This window comes from Eleutherodactylus coqui, chromosome 12 (genome assembly GCF_035609145.1).
Source record: "Eleutherodactylus coqui strain aEleCoq1 chromosome 12, aEleCoq1.hap1, whole genome shotgun sequence".
Classification (NCBI taxonomy): domain Eukaryota; kingdom Metazoa; phylum Chordata; class Amphibia; order Anura; family Eleutherodactylidae; genus Eleutherodactylus; species Eleutherodactylus coqui.
Window position 1 is genome coordinate 16,827,118 of NC_089848.1, and position 23,596 is coordinate 16,850,713.

At 48.3% G+C, this 23,596-nt stretch overlaps 1 protein-coding gene across 1 annotated transcript in view; it reads left to right on the forward strand.

The window, feature by feature from the left end:
- Window positions 1-1,137: 1,137 nt before the first annotated feature.
- The window catches only part of ANLN (anillin, actin binding protein), an 83,442-nt gene continuing 60,983 nt past the window's right edge, over window positions 1,138-23,596 (forward strand). The window contains exons 1-3 of the mRNA XM_066585402.1: window positions 1,138-1,245; window positions 18,218-18,371; window positions 19,736-20,017. Coding sequence (XP_066441499.1) covers window positions 1,228-1,245; window positions 18,218-18,371; window positions 19,736-20,017 — 454 coding nt within the window. The 5' untranslated portion in view covers window positions 1,138-1,227. The remainder of the gene's footprint in view (window positions 1,246-18,217; window positions 18,372-19,735; window positions 20,018-23,596) is intronic.

A 23,596-nucleotide genomic window follows, 5' to 3' on the forward strand; every position in this document is an offset into this window, starting at 1 on the left:
TTCGCTCGTGTGCAGACGGCCTAAGTCATCCAAGGGCTCCTGCACGCCGCCGATTGCAGCGGTTTTTGTTTAACGCAAATGTCAATAGGGCTTTCTGTTAAAAACGCATTGCACAAAAATGTCAGGTTTGTGCTTTGTGATATTCTTAACCTTAGAAAGTCCTATTGACATGAAGCGATCGGCGGCGTGCGGGAGCCCTGAGGCCGGCTCCACACGGGAGCCCTGAGGCCGGCTCCACACGGGAGCCCTGAGGCCGGCTCCACACGGGAGCCCTGAGGCCGGCTCCACACGGGAGCCCTGAGGCCGGCTCCACACGGGAGCCCTGAGGCCGGCTCCGCACGGGAGCCCTGAGGCCGGCTCCACACGGGAGCCCTGAGGCCGGCTCCGCACGGGAGCCCTGAGGCCGGCTCCGCACGGGAGCCCTGAGGCCGGCTCTACACGGGAGCCCTGAGGCCGGCTCTACACGGGCCATTGGGATGTTCAATATGCAATTCGTAGCCGCGAGTGTGAGCGAAAAATCTGAAGTTTACCACGGCCTTGTTTAACCAGATGGCGATCGCTGCATTCACACTGCAGGTCCCCCATGTGAGCCCGGCCTGAGAGCAGAAGCCCCGCGGTCAGCCAGGCCACCGCCCTACAAACACGGATGCGCAGGGCTATAGCCCCTTAGTGAGGGCAGAAAATAAGACTATCCGCCCGGGCTGCAGACTGTCAGTGCTGGAGCCCCTCAGCCCATACATGGAGGAGAGAGCAGACGGCGCCCCCATTCCGGTGTGTCAGCACTGCGGCTCTGACCCCAGCCGCCATGTCCGCACTCCAGTGTGTCAGCACTGCGGCTCTGACCCCAGCCGCCATGTCCGCACTCCGGTGTGTCAGCACTGCGGCTCTGACCCCAGCCGCCATGTCCGCACTCCGGTGTGTCAGCACTGCGGCTCTGACCCCAGCCGCCATGCCCGCCCTCCGGTGTGTCGGCACTGCGGCTCTGCCCCCAGCTACCATGTCCGCTCTCCACGTCTCCTCAGCCCCGCCCGCCCGCTCTCACATTACCCGTCAGCGCCCCCGCCCCCAGGTACCACGTGAGCACATTCTGACCAATCACATCCTCCTCGCCCCTCCGTGTGTCACGTGACGGGACTGGGATGTGGCGGGCGAAATTCAAAAATTGTGAGCCGTTTGTGTGAGGTGATATCAGTGAGAGAAGCCGCTGGAGTCACAGCTGCCGACGACATGGACCCGTTCACCGAGGTGAGGAGAGACGGAGCCGGACGGAGGGAGGGGCAGTCTGTCGCCGCGGGATCATTCCTTTATATGTACTACACTGGTCTCCCGGTAGAGGCGAGGTGTAAATGGGACCACCGTTGTGGCGTCCGCTGGTAGACTAGCCTGTATGTAGTGCCGCCCGGTATAACCCCGCAGTCTCCTTTTAGGATCTTTGTGCTGTGGACTACAAGTCCCAGCATGCCCCGCGCCTCGTCCTTCCTCCCTGTAGTCCGCTCTCTAGCTCCGGCGGTTGTCACTGCTAACTAGTAGTCGGGGGTCGGACGAGCTTCCGCCGGGGCTCATCAGTAGAGGTCCCGTCTATCTGGCCCCGTCATCCGGTGGGCCCCGCTGGTCTGTAGCGGGTGTTCAGACGGCCGGTTCTCATCTGCCGGCGTGTCGTAGCCCAAGACATCCCATTGGTCTGTAGGGGACTACGCCTAATAACTGCCCCCACACACGTCGGTCTAGTTCCATACCAGCTGGAGACATTTCTGACAACTTCCTTTTCTTTCCTTTGTGCACTTGACCAACACAAAGGTCCACATCCGAGGTGGATCCACGCAGTAGCGGGCCGTCAGGGTATTTCGTGGCCTGACGCTGCGCCCGCGGTGTGAACGATTCTCAAATATACCGACGCCTCAGAGCCGGTGTCTGCATGCGGAGTGCAGCTCTGGCAGCAGTGGTGCCCATGCGGACCTGCTCTGTATTGCGGATGGATCTGGTGTCTCGCCGTCACACATGGGCAGTAGTTTTTTCCCGCGATGCCGTGCAATCAACAACCTGAGTACAATGTTTATTGCGGACAGGCCGCGGATCAGATGGCTTCCATTGTCTTCAATGACCTCACTGGTCTATGATGTCCTATCCTAAGGCTGCTTGTCCACAGGCGTTCTTGCATTGCGTTATCCGCAGCGACAATCCGTCCGCGGGTAACGCAGTGAACGCTTACCATAGCGTTCTCCCCCCACATCCCCCACTGCGGAATATTGCTGGTGATATTTTGCAACGGCCGTGGACATGCAGCCTAAGTATAGGCCATCAGCATTAAGTCCTGGATAACCCCTCCATGCACATGTATGACCTGGGAGGGACACATGGTTGGCATATAGATGGCACTGGGCCTGCACCATCCACAGCAGATGGCTGTAGCAGATGGCACTGGAGATAATTCCACAAAGCCATTGCTGACTGGCATATAAGCGGTTAACAAAGGAGCTTCCTCTATCCTGTCATTGGCCCTCTCTCTCTCTCTCTCTCTCGAGAGCTGATGGGAGAGCACACACATACAGGCGGCTGACAGTAGGGAACTCCCTGGACTGCCTGCTTTATCACATTTGAGCCCTAGAACATAATTTATTGGGCTCAAAGGTGATGACTGGTTCCCTTTAAGTACCAAACAAAGTCCCATTAACCCCTTCCCTCCATATGACGTAAGGGTACGTCATGGCAGCGGGGTACTTCCTGCAACTGGACGTCCCCGTACGTCATGTGGATAGCGCAAGATCTCGCCCCATCCGGCAGCGGGAGTCAGCTGTCACTAATAGCCAGCCTCCTGCTGCAACAACGGGATGCATCAGAGATTATTAACCATCGCCTATGATCGCTGTAATAAGCGATAAGGCATTGCAGGAGAGAAGTCCTGCAATGCCTTATCATAGCAATCATCGGTGCTGTGGTGTAAGTCCTCCAGAGGGATACAAATGGTGTGGAAAAAAGATCAAAATAACAGGGAAGATGTTACAGTGCTGGAGGGGGTTCAAAGAAGGGCAACTAAACTAATACATGGAATGACGGGACTGGAATACCCAGAGAGGCTATCCAAATTGGGACTATTTACTCAAGAAAAAACGCGGCTAAGGGGTGATCAAATAACTATGTATAGTAACATAGTAACGTAGTATGTAAGGCTGAATGAAGACAATGTCCATCTAGTCCAGCCTGTCTATCCTCCTGTGTTGATCCAGAGGAAGGCAAAAAAAAACCCAAGAGCAGAAGCCAATTTAGCCCTTCTGGGGAAAAAATTCCTTCCCAACTCCCTAATGGCAATCAGACTGTTCCCTGGATCAACCCCTAATAGTTCCTACCTGCCTATATACCCGGATTGACAATTAACCTAAGACTTGTATCTTATAATATCCTTCCTCTCCAGAAAGACATCAAGTCCCCTTTTAAACTCCTCTATGGATTTTGCCATCACCACTTCCTCCGGCAGAGAGTTCCACAGTCTAACTGCTCTTACAGTAAAGAACCCCCTTCTATGTTGGTGATGAAACCTACTTTCCTCTAATCGTAGCGGATGCCCTCTTGTTACCGTCACGGTCCTGGGTGTAAACAGATCGCGGGAGAGATCCATGTGTTGTCCCCTCATGTACTTATACATGGTTATTTGATCACCCCTTAGCCGTCTTTTTTCCAGGGTGAATAATCCCAATTTGGATAGCCTCTCTGGGTATTCCAGTCCCGTCATTCCATGTATTAGTTTAGTTTGTTTACTTCTTTGAATCCCCTCCAGCACTGTAACATCTTTCCTGAGCACCGGTGTCCAGAATTGTACGCAGTATTCCATGTGAGGCCTGACTAGTGCCTTATATAATGGAAGGATAATGTTCTCATCCTTCGCCCCTATACCTCTTTTAATGCACCCCAAAACTTTATTTGCCTTTGCAGCAGCTGACTGGCATTGGTTACTCCAGTTTAGTCTATTATCCACTAATACCCCCAGATCCTTTTCCATATCACTTTTACCTAGCGGTACCCCATTAAGTGAATATTGGTGACATCCATTTTTGCTGCCCATGTGCATAGTCTTACATTTTCCAACATTGAACTTCATTTGCCATTTTTCTGCCCAAGCCCCCAGCTTATCCAGGTCCGTTTGTAGCCGCACATTGTCCTCCGTTGCATTAATTATATTGTATAATTTTGTGTCATCTGCAAATATTGATATTTTGCTGTGCAGCCCCTCTATCAGGTCATTGATAAATATATTGAACAGAGTGGGGCCTAATACTGAACCCTGTGGCACCCCGCTAGCGACTGTGGTCCAAGCAGAGTACGAACCATTTATTACCACCCTCTGCTTTCTATCTCTGAGCCAATTTTTTACCCACTTACACACGTTTTCGCCCAGTCCGAGCTGCCTCATTTTGTATATTAGCCTATTATGTGGCACGGTGTCAAAGGCTTTAGAGAAATCCAGATATACGAGATCAATAGATTCTCCCTGGTCCAGCTTAGAGCTTACTTCATCGTAGAAACTGATCAGATTTGTCTGACATGAGCGACCCTTCATGAATCCATGCTGGTGAGGAGTTATTCCCTTGTTCTCCTTGAGGTACTCATCGATGGCGTCTCTCAGAATCCCCTCGAAAAATTTTTCCCGTTACTGAAGTGAGACTTACTGGCCTGTAGTTACCAGGCTCACTTTTGCTCCCTTTTTTGTAAATTGGAATCACGTTGGCAATGCGCCAATCCAATGGTACTACACCGGTCTTGATAGTGTCTAGAAATATTAGATATAGCGGCCTAGCTATCTCGTCACTTAGTTCCCTTAGTATCCTTGGGTGTAATCCATCTGGGCCCGGCGATTTATAAATACATGAGGGGACAATACAAGGATCTCTCCCATGATCTGTTTATACCCAGGACTGCGTCGGTAACAAGAGGGCATTCGCTACATCTAGAAGAAAGCAGGTTTCATCACCAACATAGAAAGGGGATTCTTTACTGTAAGAGCAGTTAGACTGTGGAACTCTCTGTCTGAGGATGTGGTGATGGCAAAATCCATAGAGGAGTTTAAAAGGGGACTTGATGTCTTTCTAGAGCGGAAGGACATTATAGGATATAAATCTTAGGTTATTTGTTAATCCGGGTATACAGGCAGGTAGGAACTATCAGGGGTTGATCCAGGGAACAGTCTGATTGCCATTAGGGAGTCGGAAAGGAATTTTTCCCCAAAAGGGCTAATTGGCTTCTGCTCTTGGGGTTTTTTGCCTTCCTCTGGATCAACAACACAGGAGAATAGTCAGGCTGGACTAGATGGACATTGTCTTTATTCGGCCTTATGAACTATGTTACTATGTAATGTAGAAAAAATAAAAATTTAAACAAAAAACCCTTTTTGGGGGCTTTATCTCATATTAGCATAAACAATCCTACATATTTGGTATCATCGTGTCCATATGGGCACGTACAATAAGTTGAACATGTTTTTTATCCCGTGCGGCAAAAAGCGTAAAGAAATGCGATAAACTGACTCAAAATGCAAATTTTTAGCATTTTGCCTTCCCAAAAACACAATTAAAGTGATCAAAAAAGCCGTATGAACCCCAATATGGTACCAATGAAAACTACAACTCGTCTCGCAAAAAATAAGCCCTCACAGATCTCTGTCCATGGAAAAATAAAAGTTATAGGGCTTTGAATGCAGCGATTTTAGAAAAAAAGGGGTTTTATTGCAGAAAAAAATAAGAATTTTGGTATTTTTGGAATTGTACCGACCTGCAGAAAAAAATGTATTGTCATTCATGCTGCATAATTAATGCTTTAAAAAAAAGCAAAAAAATCTATGGCAGAATTGATGAGTTTTCTCTCTCTGCGATCATAAAGTTTTACAATATAGTCTATGTACCAAAAGGCACCTATTAAAAACTACAGTTCGTCACGCAAAAAGCAAGCCTTTATACGGCTGTATCGACAGAAAAATAAGTTATGGCTTTTGAAAAATTGAGATTAAAATCTGCCAAAAATCGTTGCGTCCTTAAGCCCAAATAGGCCATGTCCCTAAGGGATTAAAGGGGTATTCCATCTCGGGAATTCTTTTTCAATTTGTTCAAAATCGCAAAACAATGCGCTCACCCATAAGATGTCTTTTCCCCAAATGCTTCCTTCTCTGGATATTGCAGTTATTGATTCCTCTGGTTGTTTACTGCTTGTTGCCAGGGAAACCTATGGGAAGGCATGGCAGAGGCGGCCGTTGCTGGTGCACTTCTTCCATCAGTGAGAGTTGGTTCTGAGCTGAGGGCCCTCTCTAACACCCCTATGATGTCTTAAAGGGGTTGTCCCGCGCCGAAACGGGTTTTTTTTTTTTTCAACCCCCCCCCCGTTCGGCGCGAGACAACCCCGATGCAGGGAGGTAAAGAAAGCTCACCGGAGCGCTTACCTTAATCCCCGCGCTCCGGTGACTTCTCTACTCACCGCTGAAGATGGCCTCTTCCTCCGTGGACCGCAGCTCTTCTGTGCGGTCCACTGCCGATTCCAGCCTCCTGATTGGCTGGAATCGGCACGTGACGGGGCGGAGCTACACGGAGCTACACGGAGCCCCATAGAAGACTGCAGAAGACCCGGACTGCGCAAGCGCGGCTAATTTGGCCATCGGAGGCCAAAAATTAGTCGGCTCCATGGAGACGAGGACGCCAGCAACGGAGCAGGTAAGTATAAAACTTTTTATAACTTCTGTATGGCTCATAATTAATGCACAATGTACATTACAAAGTGCATTATTATGGCCATACAGAAGTGTATAGACCCACTTGCTGCCTCGGGACAACCCCTTTAATAGGATGTATATTTGGGGAAAAGGGTGTTAGTGATGTTAACTGCTGCTGTCCGTTTGCTGTTTCTGGGCTCGTCTTCCCAGGTGGCAGCAGGGCTCCTCTCACTACCTGATGCCTGCTGTACGTCAGGATTCTGAGGCATTGCATACTGTTCTTGGCTTGGCCAGCATTGATCACATGAGCAGAACCTCGCAATCAGAGGGCAGCATGCAGTGTCTTAGACTAGGGGTGTACTACCAGCACACCAGGTAGTCTGAAGCACTGCCACAGTCTGAGAAGAGGGAGCCGGGCAAAGAAAACTCATCTGCAAACCATTTGACTAATTGGCCATTTTAATCAGTGTTTTTTTCCGTGCGCAAATGAACACGCCTGGATGTGGAAAAGCACAGTAAAATACACTGATACGTCCACAAAAAAGCATTGTTATTAGAGATGAGCGAGCGTACTCGGAAAAGCACTACTCGCTCGAGTAATTTGCTTTATCCAAGTATCGCTGTGCTTGGGTCTGAAGATTCGGGTGCCGGCATGGAGCGGGGAGCTGCAGGGGAGAGCGTGGAGGAACGGAGGGGAGATCTTTCTCTCCCGCCCGCTCTCCCCTGCTCCCCGCTGCGACTCACCTGTGAGCTGCAGCGGCACCCAAATCTTCAGACCCGAGCACAGCGATACTCGGATAAAGCACATTACTCGAGCGAGTAGTGCTTTTCCGAGTACGCTCGCTCATCTCTAATTGTTATGCATCAACTCGTGTGAAGGGGCCATAATTTGGCCACTTTTTGATCTACTTCCTAACTTAATGCGGTCCCGTATGGATGGGCATGTGCTAATACATCAACAACAATGTGATCCTGTGAGCGCTTCTCAGAAACCCACAGCATGTTGTCAGTACTTTGTCTTACACAGATAAGTGCCTCTCAGGGATACTCCTCTAACCGGCGCCGAAGTCTTATATATAGTTGTGGGTTCAACGAGCTAGACACAATGAGCCTCTTCTGCTGTCCCTGTACAGTCCTACCGGCAGCTCAGAGCTTACAGGCTTCAGCACAGCGGCTTTGATCTCTGTGGTCCCTTTACTGTCCTGCCGGCAGCTCTGATCTTCTCATAACAGTAGAAATGTGTGACGTTCCCTGATACTCTGTTTTCTCCATAATTGGAAGGAAGGAGTGTTCTCTGCATGTAGCTGTGGTCGGTTATGGGCGCAGCTCCAGCAAATACTTATGGAAAAATGCTGTAACGGCTTCACTATAGCAAGCTGCAGCCGGCGTACGAGAGGAGCCACCAAGGGCTGGGGCTGTAGGACAATTGGAGTGTAAATACTTTGTATTAATGTTACTATTGGTCCGTTTAAATGAGATGGGTGCGGTGTCTCCTAACATATTTGTGCGATGACTACACGTGGTATTTATTTTTTTTAAATTACATGTTTGACTAATCAGTGTGATGGTTCTGGATCAGGACTGACACCGCTTTTATAGAATAGAATAAAATTAGTATCTTGATGCTTAGAAAAATACACGGTTGCTCTTGATGGCCTGTTAGAAAGTATGTTGTTAGATGTAGATCTCCAGGCGAATTAACATTACCATGAAAAATACATTTCCTTTTGAGAATAGAAAATGTTTCCCAGGCTTAAAATAGTTGCTATATGCCTACTAGGACTAAGAAAAACACCTGCCGCTACGCATATACTGTATGCTATAAAACACATCAATGAACTTTCCTCACGGACGTATGTATAATCTGTCTATTTGTATTACCAGTGCATTTTATAATGCAGCACAAGCACTGCGGCTCAGATGTCTGCGCTTGGGTTTGAGCTGTATTCTGTCAATGGGTGCTTGGTAGTCTTCTCAGCCTTTATTGCATATCCATAAGATATGCCATGACAGTCTGATAAAGGTCTTGACTTGTGGCCCTCACAGCCCCCAGGCTGGCTGTATGCAATGATCAGAAGTTACAGAAACGGACGCACTATGCTGTTTATGCACCTCCCATAGTAGTAAGGCCGGGCTCACACAAACAGGTTGGATTCCGGAAGACCTGCGATCCTTAAAGGGGTTGTCCCGAGGCAGCAAGTGGGTCTATACACTTCTGCATGGCCATAATAATGCACTTTGTAATGTACATTGTGCATTAATTATGAGCCATACAGAAGTTATAAAAAGTTTTATACTTACCTGCTCCGTTGCTGGCGTCCTCGTCTCCATGGTGCCGACTAATTTTCGCCCTCCGATGGCCAAATTAGCCGCGCTTGCGCAGTCCGGGTCTTCTTCTTTTCTAAATGGGGCTCCGTGTAGCTCCGCCCCGTCACGTGCCGATTCCAGTCAATCAGGAGGCTGGAATCGGCAATGGACCGCACAGAAGCCCTGCGGTCCATGAAGACAGAGGATCCCGGCGGCCATCTTCAGCAGGTGAGTATGAAGACGCCGGACCGCCGGGATTCAGGTAAGCGCTGTGCGGGTGGTTTTTTTAACCCCTGCATCGGGGTTGTCTCGCGCCGAACGGGGGGGGGGTTTAAAAAAAAAAAAAAAACCCGTTTCGGCGCGGGACAACCCCTTTAACAGAAAATAATAGTAGATGATCGCGGATGCATGTATGCACAGTGTATCGTCCGCGTGGAAGTTAGATCTCTCCCCTCCAGCTGTCATTCTGGCTTTTCTAGCTATTCTATCAATTTGCGAGCGTTTCCACCGCTCATACACATTGCTATTTACGTGTGGGCTGCAGACCACTGACATCTATTGAAGCTATCCATGCGGAATCCGCATTAAAATAGAGCAAGCTGCGGGTTTATTTCTGCTCACCGAATATTCAATTTGCAGGTGTGAAGAAAAATTAGAAAAAACATGCCTTTCAATGCCTGCATTTTACTGCGGACGGCAATTGCAGTATCTGCAATTCAAATCTGTTTGTGCAAGCCCTGCCTTAATGGGAGTCATGGAACCGGTATAGCAGAAAGAGCTACGCTGCTGCCCCAGCTCACAAGATATTGTTTCTAGAACTCCTGATTAGAGATGAGCGAGCGTACTCGTCCGAGCTTGATGCTCGTTCGAGTATTAGGGTACTCGAGATGTCCGTTACTCGAGACGAACACCACGCGGTGTTCGAGTCGCTTCCATTTTCTTCCCAGAAAATTTTGCGCCGTTTTTTGGCCAATAGTAACACAGGGAAGGCATTACAACTTCCTCCTGTGAAGTTCCAGCCCTATCCCACCCCCCTGCAGTGAGTGGCTGGGGAGATCAGGTGCCACCCGAGTATATAAACTGGGGCCTCGCCACAGATGCACGCTGAGAGACCTTAGGGAAAGTGCCGTCTTGCTGTAGCTGCTATAGGGAGAGTGTTAGGCTGTTATCTTCGTCTTCAAGAACCCCAACGGTCCTTCTTAGGGCCACATCTGACCGTGTGCAGTATTGTTGAGGCTGCGTTTAGCAGTTTTGCAAATTTTATTTATTTTTTTTGTATATCGGGCGTGCAGACCATAGCGTCCTCAGTCTGCAGTCATTTTACTGAGTATAGGGGCAGTACTGGTGAGGCAGGGACAGTGGTACAGGGAAAGAGATATACTGGCTATATAGGCAGTGGGCTTTTTCAAAAAAATTGGAAAAAAAAAATCTTTGGGCTGCCTGTGACCGTGTTCAGTTTACTGCGTGTCTGCTGGGGGTAGTAGTCGCTCAATACCCAGCTAGGTGTTACTGCAGCCTTGCGCATAATTTTTTTCTGGCTGCACTGTGCTTTCAATAACCACAGTCATCCTCCAACAGGGAAATCCATATACAGGCTATATAGGCAGTGAGGTTTTTCCCAAAAATTGGGAAAAAATACTATATTTGGGCTGCCTGTGACCGTCTTTAGTTTACTGCGTGTTTGCTGGGGGTAGTAGTCGCTCATTAATACCCAGCCTTGCGCATAATTTTTTCCTGGCTCTGCTGTGCGTTCCGTAAGCGAAGTCAGCCTCCAACCACAGGCCAATAAGCGACACATTTAATTACAGCGTTCTGTTTCTGCTCTACTCGTAATACATCATGCTGAGGGGTAGGCCTAGAGGACGAGGACGCGGAGGCCCAAGTCAGGGTGTGGGCACAGGCTGAGCTCCTGGTCCAGGTGTATCGCAGCCGACTGCTGTGGGATTAGGAGAGAGGCAAGTTTCTGGGGTCCCCAGATTCATCTCACAATTAATGGGTCCACGCGCTAGACCTTTATTAGAAAATGAGCAGTGTGAGCAGGTCCTGTCGTGGATGGCAGAAAGTGCATCCAGCAATCTATCGACCACCCAGTCTTCTACGCCGTCCACAGCTGTAACTCTGAATCCTCTCGCTGCTGCTCCTCCTTCCTCCCAGCCTTCTCACTCCATGAAAATGACACATTCTGAGGAGCAGGCAGACTCCCAGGAACTGTTCTCGGGCCCCTGCCCAGATTGGGCAGCAATGGTTCCTCTCCCACCGGAGGAGTTTGTCGTGACTGATGCCCAACCTTTGGAAAGTTCCCGGGGTCCGGGGGATGAGGCTGGGGACTTCCGCCAACTGTCAAGAGCTTTCAGTGGGTGAGGAGGACGATGACGATGAGACACAGTTGTCTATCAGTGAGGTAGTAGTAAGGGCAGTAAGTCCGAGGAAGGAGCGCACAGAGGATTCGGAGGAAGAGCAGCTGGACGATGAGGTGACTGACCCCACCTGGTCTGCTAAGCCTACTGAGGACAGGTCTTCAGAGGGGGAGGCAAGTGCAGCAGCAGGGCAGGTTGGAAGAGGCTTTGCGGTGGCCAGGGGTAGAGGCAGGGCCAGACCGAATAATCCACCAACTGTTTCCCAAAGCGCCCTCTCGCGCCATGCCACCCTGCAGAGGCCGAGGTGCTCAAAGGTGTGGCAGTTTTTCACTGAGAGTGCAGACGACCGACGAACAGTGGTGTGCAAGGTTTGTCGCTCCAAGATCAGCGGGGGAGCCACCACCACCAGCATGCGCAGGCATATGATGGCCAAGCACCCCACAAGGTGGGACGAAGGCCGTTCACCGCCTCCGGTTTGCACCACTGCCTTTCCCCCCCTGTGCCCCAACCTGCCACTGAGATCCAACCCCCCTCTCAGGACACAGGCACGACCGTCTCCCGGCCTGCACCCACACCCTCACCTCCGCTGTCCTCGGCCCCATCCAGCAATGTCTCTCAGCGCAGCGTCCAGCCATCGCTAGCGCAACTGTTTGAGCGCAAGCGCAAGTACGCCGCCACGCACCCGCAAGCTCAAGCGTTAAACGTGCACATAGCCAAATTGATCAGCCTGGAGATGCTGCCGTGTAGCCTTGTGGAAACGGAGGCTTTGAAAAACATGATGGCGGCGGCGGCCCCGTGCTACTCGGTTCCCAGTCGCCACTACTTTTCCCGATGTGCCGTCCAAGCCCTGCACGACCACGTCTCCCGCAACATTGTACGCGCCCTCACCAACGCGGTTACTGCCAAGGTCCACTTAACAACAGACACGTGGACAAGCACAGGCGGGCAGGGCCACTTTATCTCCCTGACGGCACATTGGGTGAATTTAGTGGAGGCTGGGACCGCTCACGTCCTACCCACCCCCAGAATTGAGGGCCCCAGCTTGGTGCTGGTATCTGCGGCGGTGTATGCTTCCTCCACTAAACCACCCTTCTCCTCCTACGCAACCTCTGTCTCGCAATCAAGATTTGTCAGCAGCAGCACGTCGCCAGCAGTCGGTGTCGCGCGATGTGGCAGCACAGCGGTGGGCAAGCATCAGCAGGCCGTGCTGAAACTACTCAGCTTAGGAGAGAAGAGGCACACGGCCCACGAACTGCTGCAGGGTCTGACAGAGCAGACCGACCGCTGGCTTTCGCCGCGGAGCCTCCAACCGGGCATGGTCGTGTGTGACAACGGCTGTAACCTGGTGGCGGCTCTGCAGCTCGGCAGCCTCACGCACGTGCCATGCCTGGCCCACGTCTTTAATTTGGTGGTTCAGCGGTTTCTGAAAAGCTACCCACACTTGTCAGACCTGCTCGGAAAGGTGCGCCGGGTCAGCGCACATTTCTGCAAATCCAAGACGGACGCTGCCACCCTGCGGACCCTGCAACATCGGTTTAATCTGCCAGTGCACCGACTGCTGTGCGACGTGCCCACACTGTGGAACTCTACGCTTGACATGTTGGCCAGGCTCTATGAGCAGCGTAGAGCTATAGTGGAATACCAACTCCAACATGGGCGGCGCAGTGGGAGTCAGCCTCCTCAATTCTTTACAGAAGAGTGGGCCTGGTTGGCAGACATCTGCCAGGTCCTTGGAAACTTTGAGGAGTCTACCCAGATGGTGAGCGGCGATGCTGCAATCATTAGCGTCACCATTCCTCTGCTATGCCTCTTGAGAAGTTCCCTGCAAAGCATAAAGGCAGACGCTTTGCGCTCGGAAACAGAGGCGGGGGAAGACAGTATGTCGCTGGATAGTCAGAGCACCCTCATGTCTATATCTCAGCGCGTTTTGGAGGAGGAGGAGGGGGAGGAGCATGATGAGGAGGGGGAAGAGACAGCTTGGCCCACTGCTGAGGGTACCCCTGCTGCTTGCCTGTCATCCTTTCAGCGTGTATGGCCTGAGGAGGAGGAGGATCCTGAAAGTGATCTTCCTAGTGAGGACAGCCATGTGTTGCGTACAGGTACCCTGGCACACATGGCTGACTTCATGTTAGGATGCCTTTCTCGTGACCCTCGTGTTAGACGCATTCTGGCCACTACGGATTACTGGGTGTACACACTGCTCAACCCACGGTATAAGGAGAACCTTTCCACTCTCTTAGCCGAAGAGGAAAGGGGGTTCGAGAGTGATGCTATACCACAGGACCCTGGCGGACAAACTGATGGTAACATTCCCATCCGACAGCGCTAGTGGCAGAAGGCGCAGTTCCGAGGGTCAGGTAGCAGGGGAGGCGCGGAGATCAGGCAGCATGTACAGCGCAGGCAGGGGAACACTCTCCAAGGAATTTGCCAGCTTTATGGCTCCCCAGCAAGACTGTCACCACTCCCCAGTCAAGGCTGAGTCGGCGGGAGCACTGTAAAAGGATGGTGAGGGAGTACGTAGCCGATCGCACGACCGTCCTCCGTGACGCCTCTGCTCCCTACAACTACTGGGTGTCAAAGCTGGACACGTGGCCTGAACTCGCGCTGTATGCCCTGGAGGTGCTTGCTTGCCCTGCGGCTAGCGTCTTGTCAGAGGGTGTTGAGTGCGGCTGGGGGAATCATCATGGATAAGCGTAGCCGCCTGTCAACTGACAGTGCCGACAGGCTTCCCCAGACTTCTCTTCTCCACCAGCGGACAGCAGCGGTACCTAAACAATACGTAGGCTGCACCCGCGGATGGAAGCATCGTTCTCTATCACCATAAAAAACGGGGACCTTGTAGCTTCATCAATCTGTGTATTATATTCATCCTCCTCCTCCTGCTCCTCCTCCTGAAACCTCACGTAATTACGCCGAACGGGCAATTTTTCTTAGGCCCACAAGGCTCAGTCATATGACTTTTGTAAACAATGTTTATACGTTTCAATGCTCATTAAAGCGTTGAAACTTGCACCTGAACCAATTTTTATTTTAACTGGGCTGCCTCCAGGCCTAGTTACAAATTAAGCCACAGTAACCAAAGCAATTGTGTTTCACCTGCCCTCTTGGTTGGGCATGGGCAATTTTTCTGAGGTACAGTAGTACTGTTGGTACACCAATTTTTTTGGGCCCTCACGTACAGTGTAATCCTAGTAATTTTTATGGGCTTCGCCTGCACTCATGCTACAGCAAGGTGTGTGGGGTTGGCCTACACTTTTGCTACATAAATGTAACTGGGGCCTTGTCTATACTGCAACTACTGAAATGTGAAAGACTCTTATCTCCCTAAACTGCTGCAACGGGAATGTTACTGTGGCCTGTCTTGACTGCTACTACTACTGAAATGGAACTAATACTGTGCTCCCCCTATACTGCTGCTTTGGAATTGTTACTGTGGCCTGTCCAGACCGCTACTACTACTCAAATGGAACTAATACTGTGCTCCCCCTATACTGCTGCTAGTGATATGTTACTGGGGCCTGTCCAGACTGCTGCTACTACTGAAATGGAACTAATACTGTGCTCCCCCTATACTGCTGCTAGTGATATGTTACTGGGGCCTGTCTAGACTGCAACTACTACTGAAATGGAACGAATACTGTGCTCCCCCCTACTCTGTTGCTTTGGAATTGTTACTGGGGCCTGTCTTGACTGCTGCTACTACTACTGAAATGGGCGGTTGGGCAGCATGTTACCCAGGAGAAGTGGCAGCGGAGTGTCATGCAGGCAGTGATTGTGCTTTGTTGGAGGTAGTGTGGTGCTTAGCTAAGGTATGCCATGCTAATGAGCGCTTTTCAGAAGTAAAAATTGTTGGGAGGTGGGGGGGGGGGCACTCTTGCCGCTATTGTGGCTTAATAGTGGGACCTGGGAACTTGAGATGCAGCCCAACATGTAGCCCCTCGTCTGCCCTATCCGTTTCTGTGTCGCACTTTCTTGAATTTCCCAGATTTTCACAAATGAAAACCTTAGCGGAGCATAGGTCCCATACAAAAATGCTCGGGTCGCCCATTGACTTCAATGGGGTTCGTTACACGAAACGAACCCTCGAGCATCGCGGGAAGTTCGACTCGAGTAACGAGCACCCGAGCATTTTGGTGCTCGTTCATCTCTACTCCTGATTAATTTCCATGGGAGTTATGGAAACAGCGTATCCCTGCTGTGCTCGGCTTTTTGTCCTCCTGGCCACTTTGTACACGTGCTTCCATCGCAGCCATGTTTGGCTGAGATGGGTTCAGGGAGGGTATCGTCTCTCCTTAAGGAGAGCCCCTAGAAGGTGAAGACTAATAAGGCCATCTATGCTCCTCTGGGAAATATGCAAATATGGAAGAAACAATACCTCTGCAGCGCCACCTATTGGAAGACAGTGTTCCTGCAAATCAATGTCCGACGCTTTATACAGGTCTTTATAGTAATGATTGTGTATGGATTCTGGCTTTTAGTTTTCAATTCCCAGACAGCTGTTTCGGGGGTTTCGCCCCTCATCAGTGTGCAGTAGGTTTCTGGCTTGGCTAGTGAGAGGCCTATGAGGAGGATTGTGAGGGTATATCCTCTCTCCTTAAGGGGTCCTGCACACTGGCGTTTTTTTTAACCCAAATGTCTATAGGACTTCATGTTAAAAAAAAAAAATAAATAAAAAAAAATACACAAATGCAGCAATACCGCAATGTCCAGTCTACAAGAGCCCTAAGGCTGAGATGGGAACATCCCTTTAAGGCTAGGGCTACATGTTAACTTCGACTGTGAAAGATTCCATTATCCCAGACAAATCCATACATTATCCCAGACAAATCTGATCAGTTTCTACGATGAAGTAAGCTCTAGGCTGGACCTGGGAGAGTCTATGGATCTCGTATATATCTGGACTTCTCTAAAGCATTTGACACGGTGCCACATAATAGGCTAATATACAAAATGGGGCAGCTCGGACTGGGCGAAAACGTGTGTAATTAGGTTAAAAATTGGCTCAATGATGGAAAGCAGAGGGTGGTAATAAATGGCTCATACTCCGATTGGGCCACAGTCGGGGGGGGGGGGGGGGCCACAAGGTTCAGTATTAGGCCCCATTCTGTTCAATATATTTATCAGCGACCTGATAGAGGGGCTGCACAGCAAAATATCAATATTTGCAGATGACACAAAACTATACAATATAATCAATGCAAAGGAGGACAATGTGCGGCTACAAACGGACCTGGATAAGATGGGGGCTTGGGCAGAAAAATGGCAAATGAAGTTCAATGTTGATAGATGTAAGGTTATGCACATGGGCAGCAAGAATGGTTGTTACCAATATTCGCTTAATGGGGTACCGCTAGGGAAAAGTGATATGGAAAAAGACCTGGGGGTACTAGTGGACTATAGACTAAACTGGAGTAACCAATGCCAATCAGCTGCTGCAAAGGCAAATAAAGTTTTGGGATGCATTAAAAGAGGTATAGGGGCGAGGGACGAGAACATTATCCTCCCACTATATAAGGCACTTATATATGACGGGACTGGAATACCCAGAGAGGATATCCAAATTGGGACTATTTACTCTAGAAAAAAGAAGGTTAAGAGGCGACCAAATAACTATGTATAAGTACATGAGGGGACAATACAAGGATCTCTCCCATGATCTGTTTATACCCAGGACTGCAACGGTAACAAGAGGGCATCCGCTACGATTAGAGGAAAGCAGGTTTCATCACCAACATAGAAAGGGGATTCTTTACTGTAAGAGCAGCTAGACTGTGCAACTCTCTGCCTGAGGATGTAGTGATGGCAACATCCTTAGAGGAGTTTAAAAGGGGACTTGATGTCTTTCTGGAGAGGAAGGACATTATAGGATATAAATCTTAGGTTATTTGTTAATCTGGGTATACAGGCAGGTAGGAACTATTAGGGGTTGATCCAGGGAACAGTCTGATTGCCATTAGGGAGTCGGGAAGGAATTTTTTCCCAAAAGGGCTAATTGGCTTCTGCTCTTGTTTTTTTTTTTTTGCCTTCCTCTGGATCAACAAAACAGGAGGCTAGACAGGCTGGACTAGATGGACATTGTCTTCATTCAGCCTTACGAACTATGTTACTATGTTACAATGCTACATTGAAACCCAATGAAGGCAAATTTTCACACATTATGACTCTCTTGTTGACACGACTCAACAATCTCTAGAAATCCATCAGAATCTGAATTTTTATTTATAAGGTACACCAAATACTGATATACAGATTATTGAATTCATCATTATTAAGAGTATACACAGCGTATTACTTAGATTGTTACTTTCACATGGTTTTACTTCACACAGGAGTGATAATCACTCACTGATTACACAGGCCAATCTTCATTTGATTTTTATGCCTGCATAAACCAGGGCTGGGGAGTCAGACAAACCTACCACCACTCCATGATCCCAATTCCATTAAAACTCTGACTCTACAGCCCTAAGCGAACACATAATCGCTCTGTGTAGTTACTGGCACCGTTTACAGTGAACGATTTAACATTCAGTTTTGCATGATCCATCGTTCCATGTAAACAGGATGATATGTCTCTCCTACAGCTCTGCTTTCCATTTCTCCATCTTGCCTACTCAAGTAACATGTCATATCACTTGGTGGCAAGTTGGGAGGAAGGGAGCCTCCTAGTGGCCAACTCTATAAAGTGCCGCCTTAGCACAAATGCATGCTATCAGTTTTGCTAGTTATCGCACTGGCAACCATATTAAGTGCAAATTGTTTGAAAAGTTAGGTTCCATTTAAACTAGCTGATCTATGTGTCCTTGAAGATGCCAGCACATTTTTTTGCTATCTTCATATATAGTAATATATTTGTTTTCAATAGAAATTGCTTGAAAGGACAAGAGCCAGAAGAGAGAATCTTCAGAAAAAAATGGCGGACAGGCCAACAGCTGGTACCCGATCTTTAGCTTTAACCAAAAGGCCAAGAGAGCCCCTTACAGAGACAAATCATCAGCCTCCTACAGTGGCTGAAGAAGGTAAGTAACAATGGCATCGTTCCTTAGAGGCTTCTCCGCCCCTCTGCACTATTTGCAATCAGGGGAGGCGCGACGGGGGCTGAGCTAATTCCCAGAACCTAGCCCTGCCCCCTTCCCGGCTCCTCTCATTGCAAATGGTGCAGAGGGGCGGAGAGGAGGGAGAAAGGGGGCGGGAGCTCAGAGCACTGCTCCCGGCTCTTCCAGCCTCATCCCACTGCAGAGAGACGCCATATATCGGCCGGTGTGAATACCCGGCCGATATATGGTCGTCTGAATAAGCCCTTATACAGACTGTGTTGGAAATGGCTTAAATCCTAGTACTGGCTGTTTGTGCTGATGGATTAGGAATAGAGATGAGCGAACGTACTCGGTAAGGCCGATTTCTTAATCGAGCACTGCGGTTTTCGAGTACTTCACTACTCGGGTGAAAAGATTCGGGGGTCGCCGCGGGGCGTGGCGTGGTGGAGCGGGGGGTAGTTGCGCGGAACAGTGGGGAGCTCTCTCTCCCCTCCCCTCTGCAACCCCACGCTCACCCACGGCGCCCCCCCGAATCTTTTCACCCGAGTAGTGAAGTACTCGAAAATCACGGTGCTCGATTGCGAAATCGGCCTTACCGAGTACGTTCGCTCATCTCTAGTTAAGAATCCTTTACAGCGGAGCTTGGAAGACAACCTGCTGTAGCTGTTTACACTGTTAACTGAGCACTGGTTGCCATATACCCCAAATGTATCCTTATACCTTTGTGGACGGCTCATGACAATGGTCCTTTGGCATAATGTGTGTGTATATATTTAATGCACATACATACAAGTTGCCACACACAGGCATGCATATAGATTTACACAAACGTGTAAATACATGTAATGAACAGATACAAAATACATGGCAACATAGAATCCTTCGCAGCATGCTTTCAGTGTGATGATCATCACACAGGATGCACAGCTACAACAGCATACCTCCTAGATATCTGTGGAAGTGCAACGTACATCTTGTGTGCGGTGATGTTTGCCCTACACTGCACATATATTAGTGGAAATCTTCAATACAAGAGCATATCACAAAAATTCCTACACTGAACAGTATGTTTACTCTGCAACTCAAAACCAGCTGTATGGCATGTATTGTCTACATATACATTTGGACATTTTCTGGGAATATGTGCCTTGCATGCACTGCAAACTGCTAACAGAGTTAGTTGACCATTGTATGACAAACTTTATTTTTTCTCTTTCCTTGCTTTCCACTGGATACTAATTTTATCAATTCTACAACCAGAGCTTCAGTTACTCTATATAGCATATAATCTATTCTGATTATTTTTACATTTTATTTGTTACTTAAATATCTTTTACTCTTTTTAGCTAAACCATGCTCGAAGCCATCACCATCCAAGAGGCGCTGCTCTGATAATGTTGAATCACAAAAATCAGAGGAAGAAAACAAGGAGCCAAAGAGCCCAGAAAGAGCTAAAACTTCTGAGATTCCCATAGACCTGCAAGAAAGAGCTGCAGCTCCGTCTCCAAAGAGTTCTTTTCTCTTGAAAGAAGACCCAAGCTCAAACCCTGAGAACCATGAAAGTGCAACTTCTGTGAAGTCTCGTATGCAGAAGTTGGCACAACAGAGGAGGCATTGGGACTATAATGGTATAGAACAGTGATTACAAAACATTTAAACAATTATTCATTTTCATCTGCTGAACGTTGATTGTTGGGTCTGCAAACTACATAGTGGTGCGTTTTAGGTGTATCTACAGCTTGGACAATTGATGAATGTCCTCCTAATGTGAAAGGGGTTTTGGACATTACTTAATTTAAAGGGGGTTTCTGGGCAAATACTTTCGATGACCTCTCAGGGTAGGTCATTAATGAGTACCTGCACTTTCAGTCTGTAGCACTTGTGCTTTGTCAGCCATTTTCAGCTCCTCATGGCAGCTATATAGGGCCATCTTCAGCTGACGAGAGGAGTCGAAAACTGCCAATATAGCACAAGCGCAGCAGACTGAAAGTGCAGATGGTGTTTAATAGTAGTCTGTCGGAGATCCGTTGTTTGGAATCCCCGACAATCGGCTGATCAGCTGGCTCACTGTCAGTGCAGCAGGGCCAAACAATGTTATTGAGGTTGGAGCAGGAAGTCTAACAAGTGGCTCCACTCCCACTGAAATAAATTGGAGCAAAGCCACCTGTTAAACTTCCAGCTCTGCATTGGAATCAGAGCTGGATGTGTCATAGGTGGCAGCCTAATCCTTCAGCAAACAAGACTTCTGAAATGTCCCCAAGACGTGTCAAGAGGTTTTCAAAACCAAAGTTACACTTGAGGCCTCATGTCCATTGGGAAACTTGGACCCGTTCGGATTCTCCATGCAGAATCCCGCAGTGGGTCTCTCCTTTCCCGCAGACATGAGGCCTGAAAATAAGATTTACTTATCGGTCCGGACGCTGCGGATCTGCCCTCCGTCGCGGCCGGATCTTTTTTCTTCGGCCCGGCGGATGTGCTCAGCACGCCGGCAGCGTGCCACGCGCATGCGCGAGGCACATCTTTTCTTTCTTTTTTTTTTTAAACTCCTGCTCTCCCCGGCACAGCAGAAATACAGCTGCGGTTATGCCGCGGGAGTGGACTGCTCCCATAGGCTTTCACAGAAGTCGCGGGAGCTGTCCGCGCAGGAGACCCATACGAAATAAAGCATGCTGCAGGTGTTTTCCCGCACGTGCGGTCCGCGCGCCAGGGGAAAATGACATCCGCAGGTATTTAATTATCTGCAGGTACCCAATGCATCCCTATGGGCACAGGTCATGCATGCAGGACACCCACGCAGATTTGTTAAATCCATTTGGCTAGTGGACATGAGGCTTTAATGTCTCACTATCTACTGACAGTGTAAATCACTGAAAAGAACCTGGACTCTAAAATATAACTTTTAATGATAATAGGTAAAATAAAAGTTCCTCAAGGGACCCACTAACTGTAACAAACACGAGACAAACAATAAATGTCACATCTGGTATAGTATTAGTGCCAGATTGTTTCTATAGTAGACCCAAGGACCCTAAACAGCACCACAGTGTCAATGCTTAGGCTATATACTAGGTGTAAGTATTCAATGATTTTTAGACATCCTAGTGAAGAAGCAAAATGCACTGTTTTAGGGAATCTATATGTCTGTCGTATCTGAGTCGAGGTAAGTAATACACTTTAGCTCAAACGGGATATGGATGTAAAGGATAATCACCAAACACCCTGCTATAAAGATAATATGCAGCGAGTAACGAAAAAATCCAAAATAGCCTACTATAGTGTTATAGAGACCGCCAATAGCCGCAGTGGTGTTGGGCTATTTACTATACAGTGAGTAAATCTCTTCCTTCCCCTTCATTCGACTGAGATCTAAAGCAGCAAGATGATGCTGCATAGGTTATAATGATTCATTTATCGCTTTGATAAATGCCAATGTATCAATATTAATTTAGAAGTGAAGCTATACTGTGCTTGGCACAGATGCCCTCGTTAATAAGCCCACAAATGGTGTGGGGGGAGTTGTTAAAGTATAGCTTCACTACAATTAGGCCTTCTGAGGCTGGTGGTCTATCTGACCCGCAGCATAGCTAATAGCTATCTATTTCTCTATTATACAGCTATGTGCTATCCGATTGGTGTTGATATTGGTCTCCTAACTGTCAACGCGTTTCCGTAGCATAGAGAGGTCGCTGCTTCCTTATCAGGACAGTTAAAAGCTAACTTACACTTAGAGCTAGATGAAAAGCTAGTGCATATAGCAAAGCTCTATGATATCGCACAACCTAAGGGCACGTAGGCCCGATAAAGACTGACAGACCAAACATATAGATTCCCTAAAACAGTGCATTTTGCTTCTTCACTAGGATGTCTAAAAATCATTCCATACTTACACCTAGTATACAGCCTAAGCATTGACACTGTGGCCCTGTTTAGGGTCCTTTGTTTCTATAGTAAACCCATCTGGCACCAATACTATACCAGATGTGACATTTATTGTTTGTCTCAGGTTTGTTTGTTACAATTAGTGGGTCCCTTGAGGAACTTTTATTTTAGCTATTATCATTAAAAGTTATATTTTAGAGTCCAGGTTCTTTTCAGTGATTTATTCTTAGCTTTTGGAACCTTCTGTCACAGTGAACTGCATCTAATGACAGTGTACATTAAATATTATTATTTTAGAGAATTGCTGTTTATGCAATCCTCTAATATAATGTCAAGATCCTATCATCCACTGTAAAGTGTATATCTTACCAAGCTGATTATTTTTTAATGTATATTAATATGGATTTTTATTACTTTGTTCAAAAAAAAAGTTGCCTGTTCTGCAGATTAATTACATTAACAGAGCTGGTTCTGCTCTTAACTTTATGAACAGCAAGCCTGTTTGACTGAAGAAAGTACGCTGAGCAAAGAATCCTGATGGGGTAAAGGCCATACATTGTGGACCTGCTGCGGATTATTTGCAGTGGCAAAAGAACATCATATGGTGCCGCGGATTTTAGTCCTCCTTCATACAGGCAACAAAGTCGTGCTATTTTTGTTGTGTTACAATGCTACAAATTGCATGTATGTGAAGCCCATGCTTTCCTATGGGTTCCTTCACACATGTGATGTTTTTTAGCATGCAACAACCCAACACAAAAACCTCACTGGTCCAGCGATATGCCTGCGACTCGTGAGGTTTTGTAGCCCATGTTTCTCTCTGGAGCCTTGCTCTCTGTTGCATCGCACGAAAACGTGATTTTCGTGCAGTGCGATGCAACTTTGACAGTAGGAAATCCTACTGTCAAAGCTTAATCTAAGCCCCAGCTGCAGGAAAAAAACAAAACACATACATCACCTTTAGAAGCGCTCTCCGCCGCAGCTTCTCCTCGGGTCCCGACACTTTCTCCTCTTCATCTTCTGGCCAGGAATAGAAAAATCCCCCCTTCTGGAAGCGCTGGCTGTGATTGGCTGACACTTAGCCAATCACAGCCAGTGCTCAATGAATGGCTGTGATTGAACCATTCACAGCCATTCATTGAGAACTGAAAAAGGAGGGTGGAGCAAGACCCAGTGAGGGTAGTGGAATATTTATGGAGTACACAGAGTTTTCAATGATTGAGTATTCTGAATGGTGGAGGTGCTGCCAACCAGATGACGCTCCACCAGTGTGGGCGTAAGTGTAGCAAAAAGGATGTGAAAAGAACTGGTATGGAGGCGCAACACTC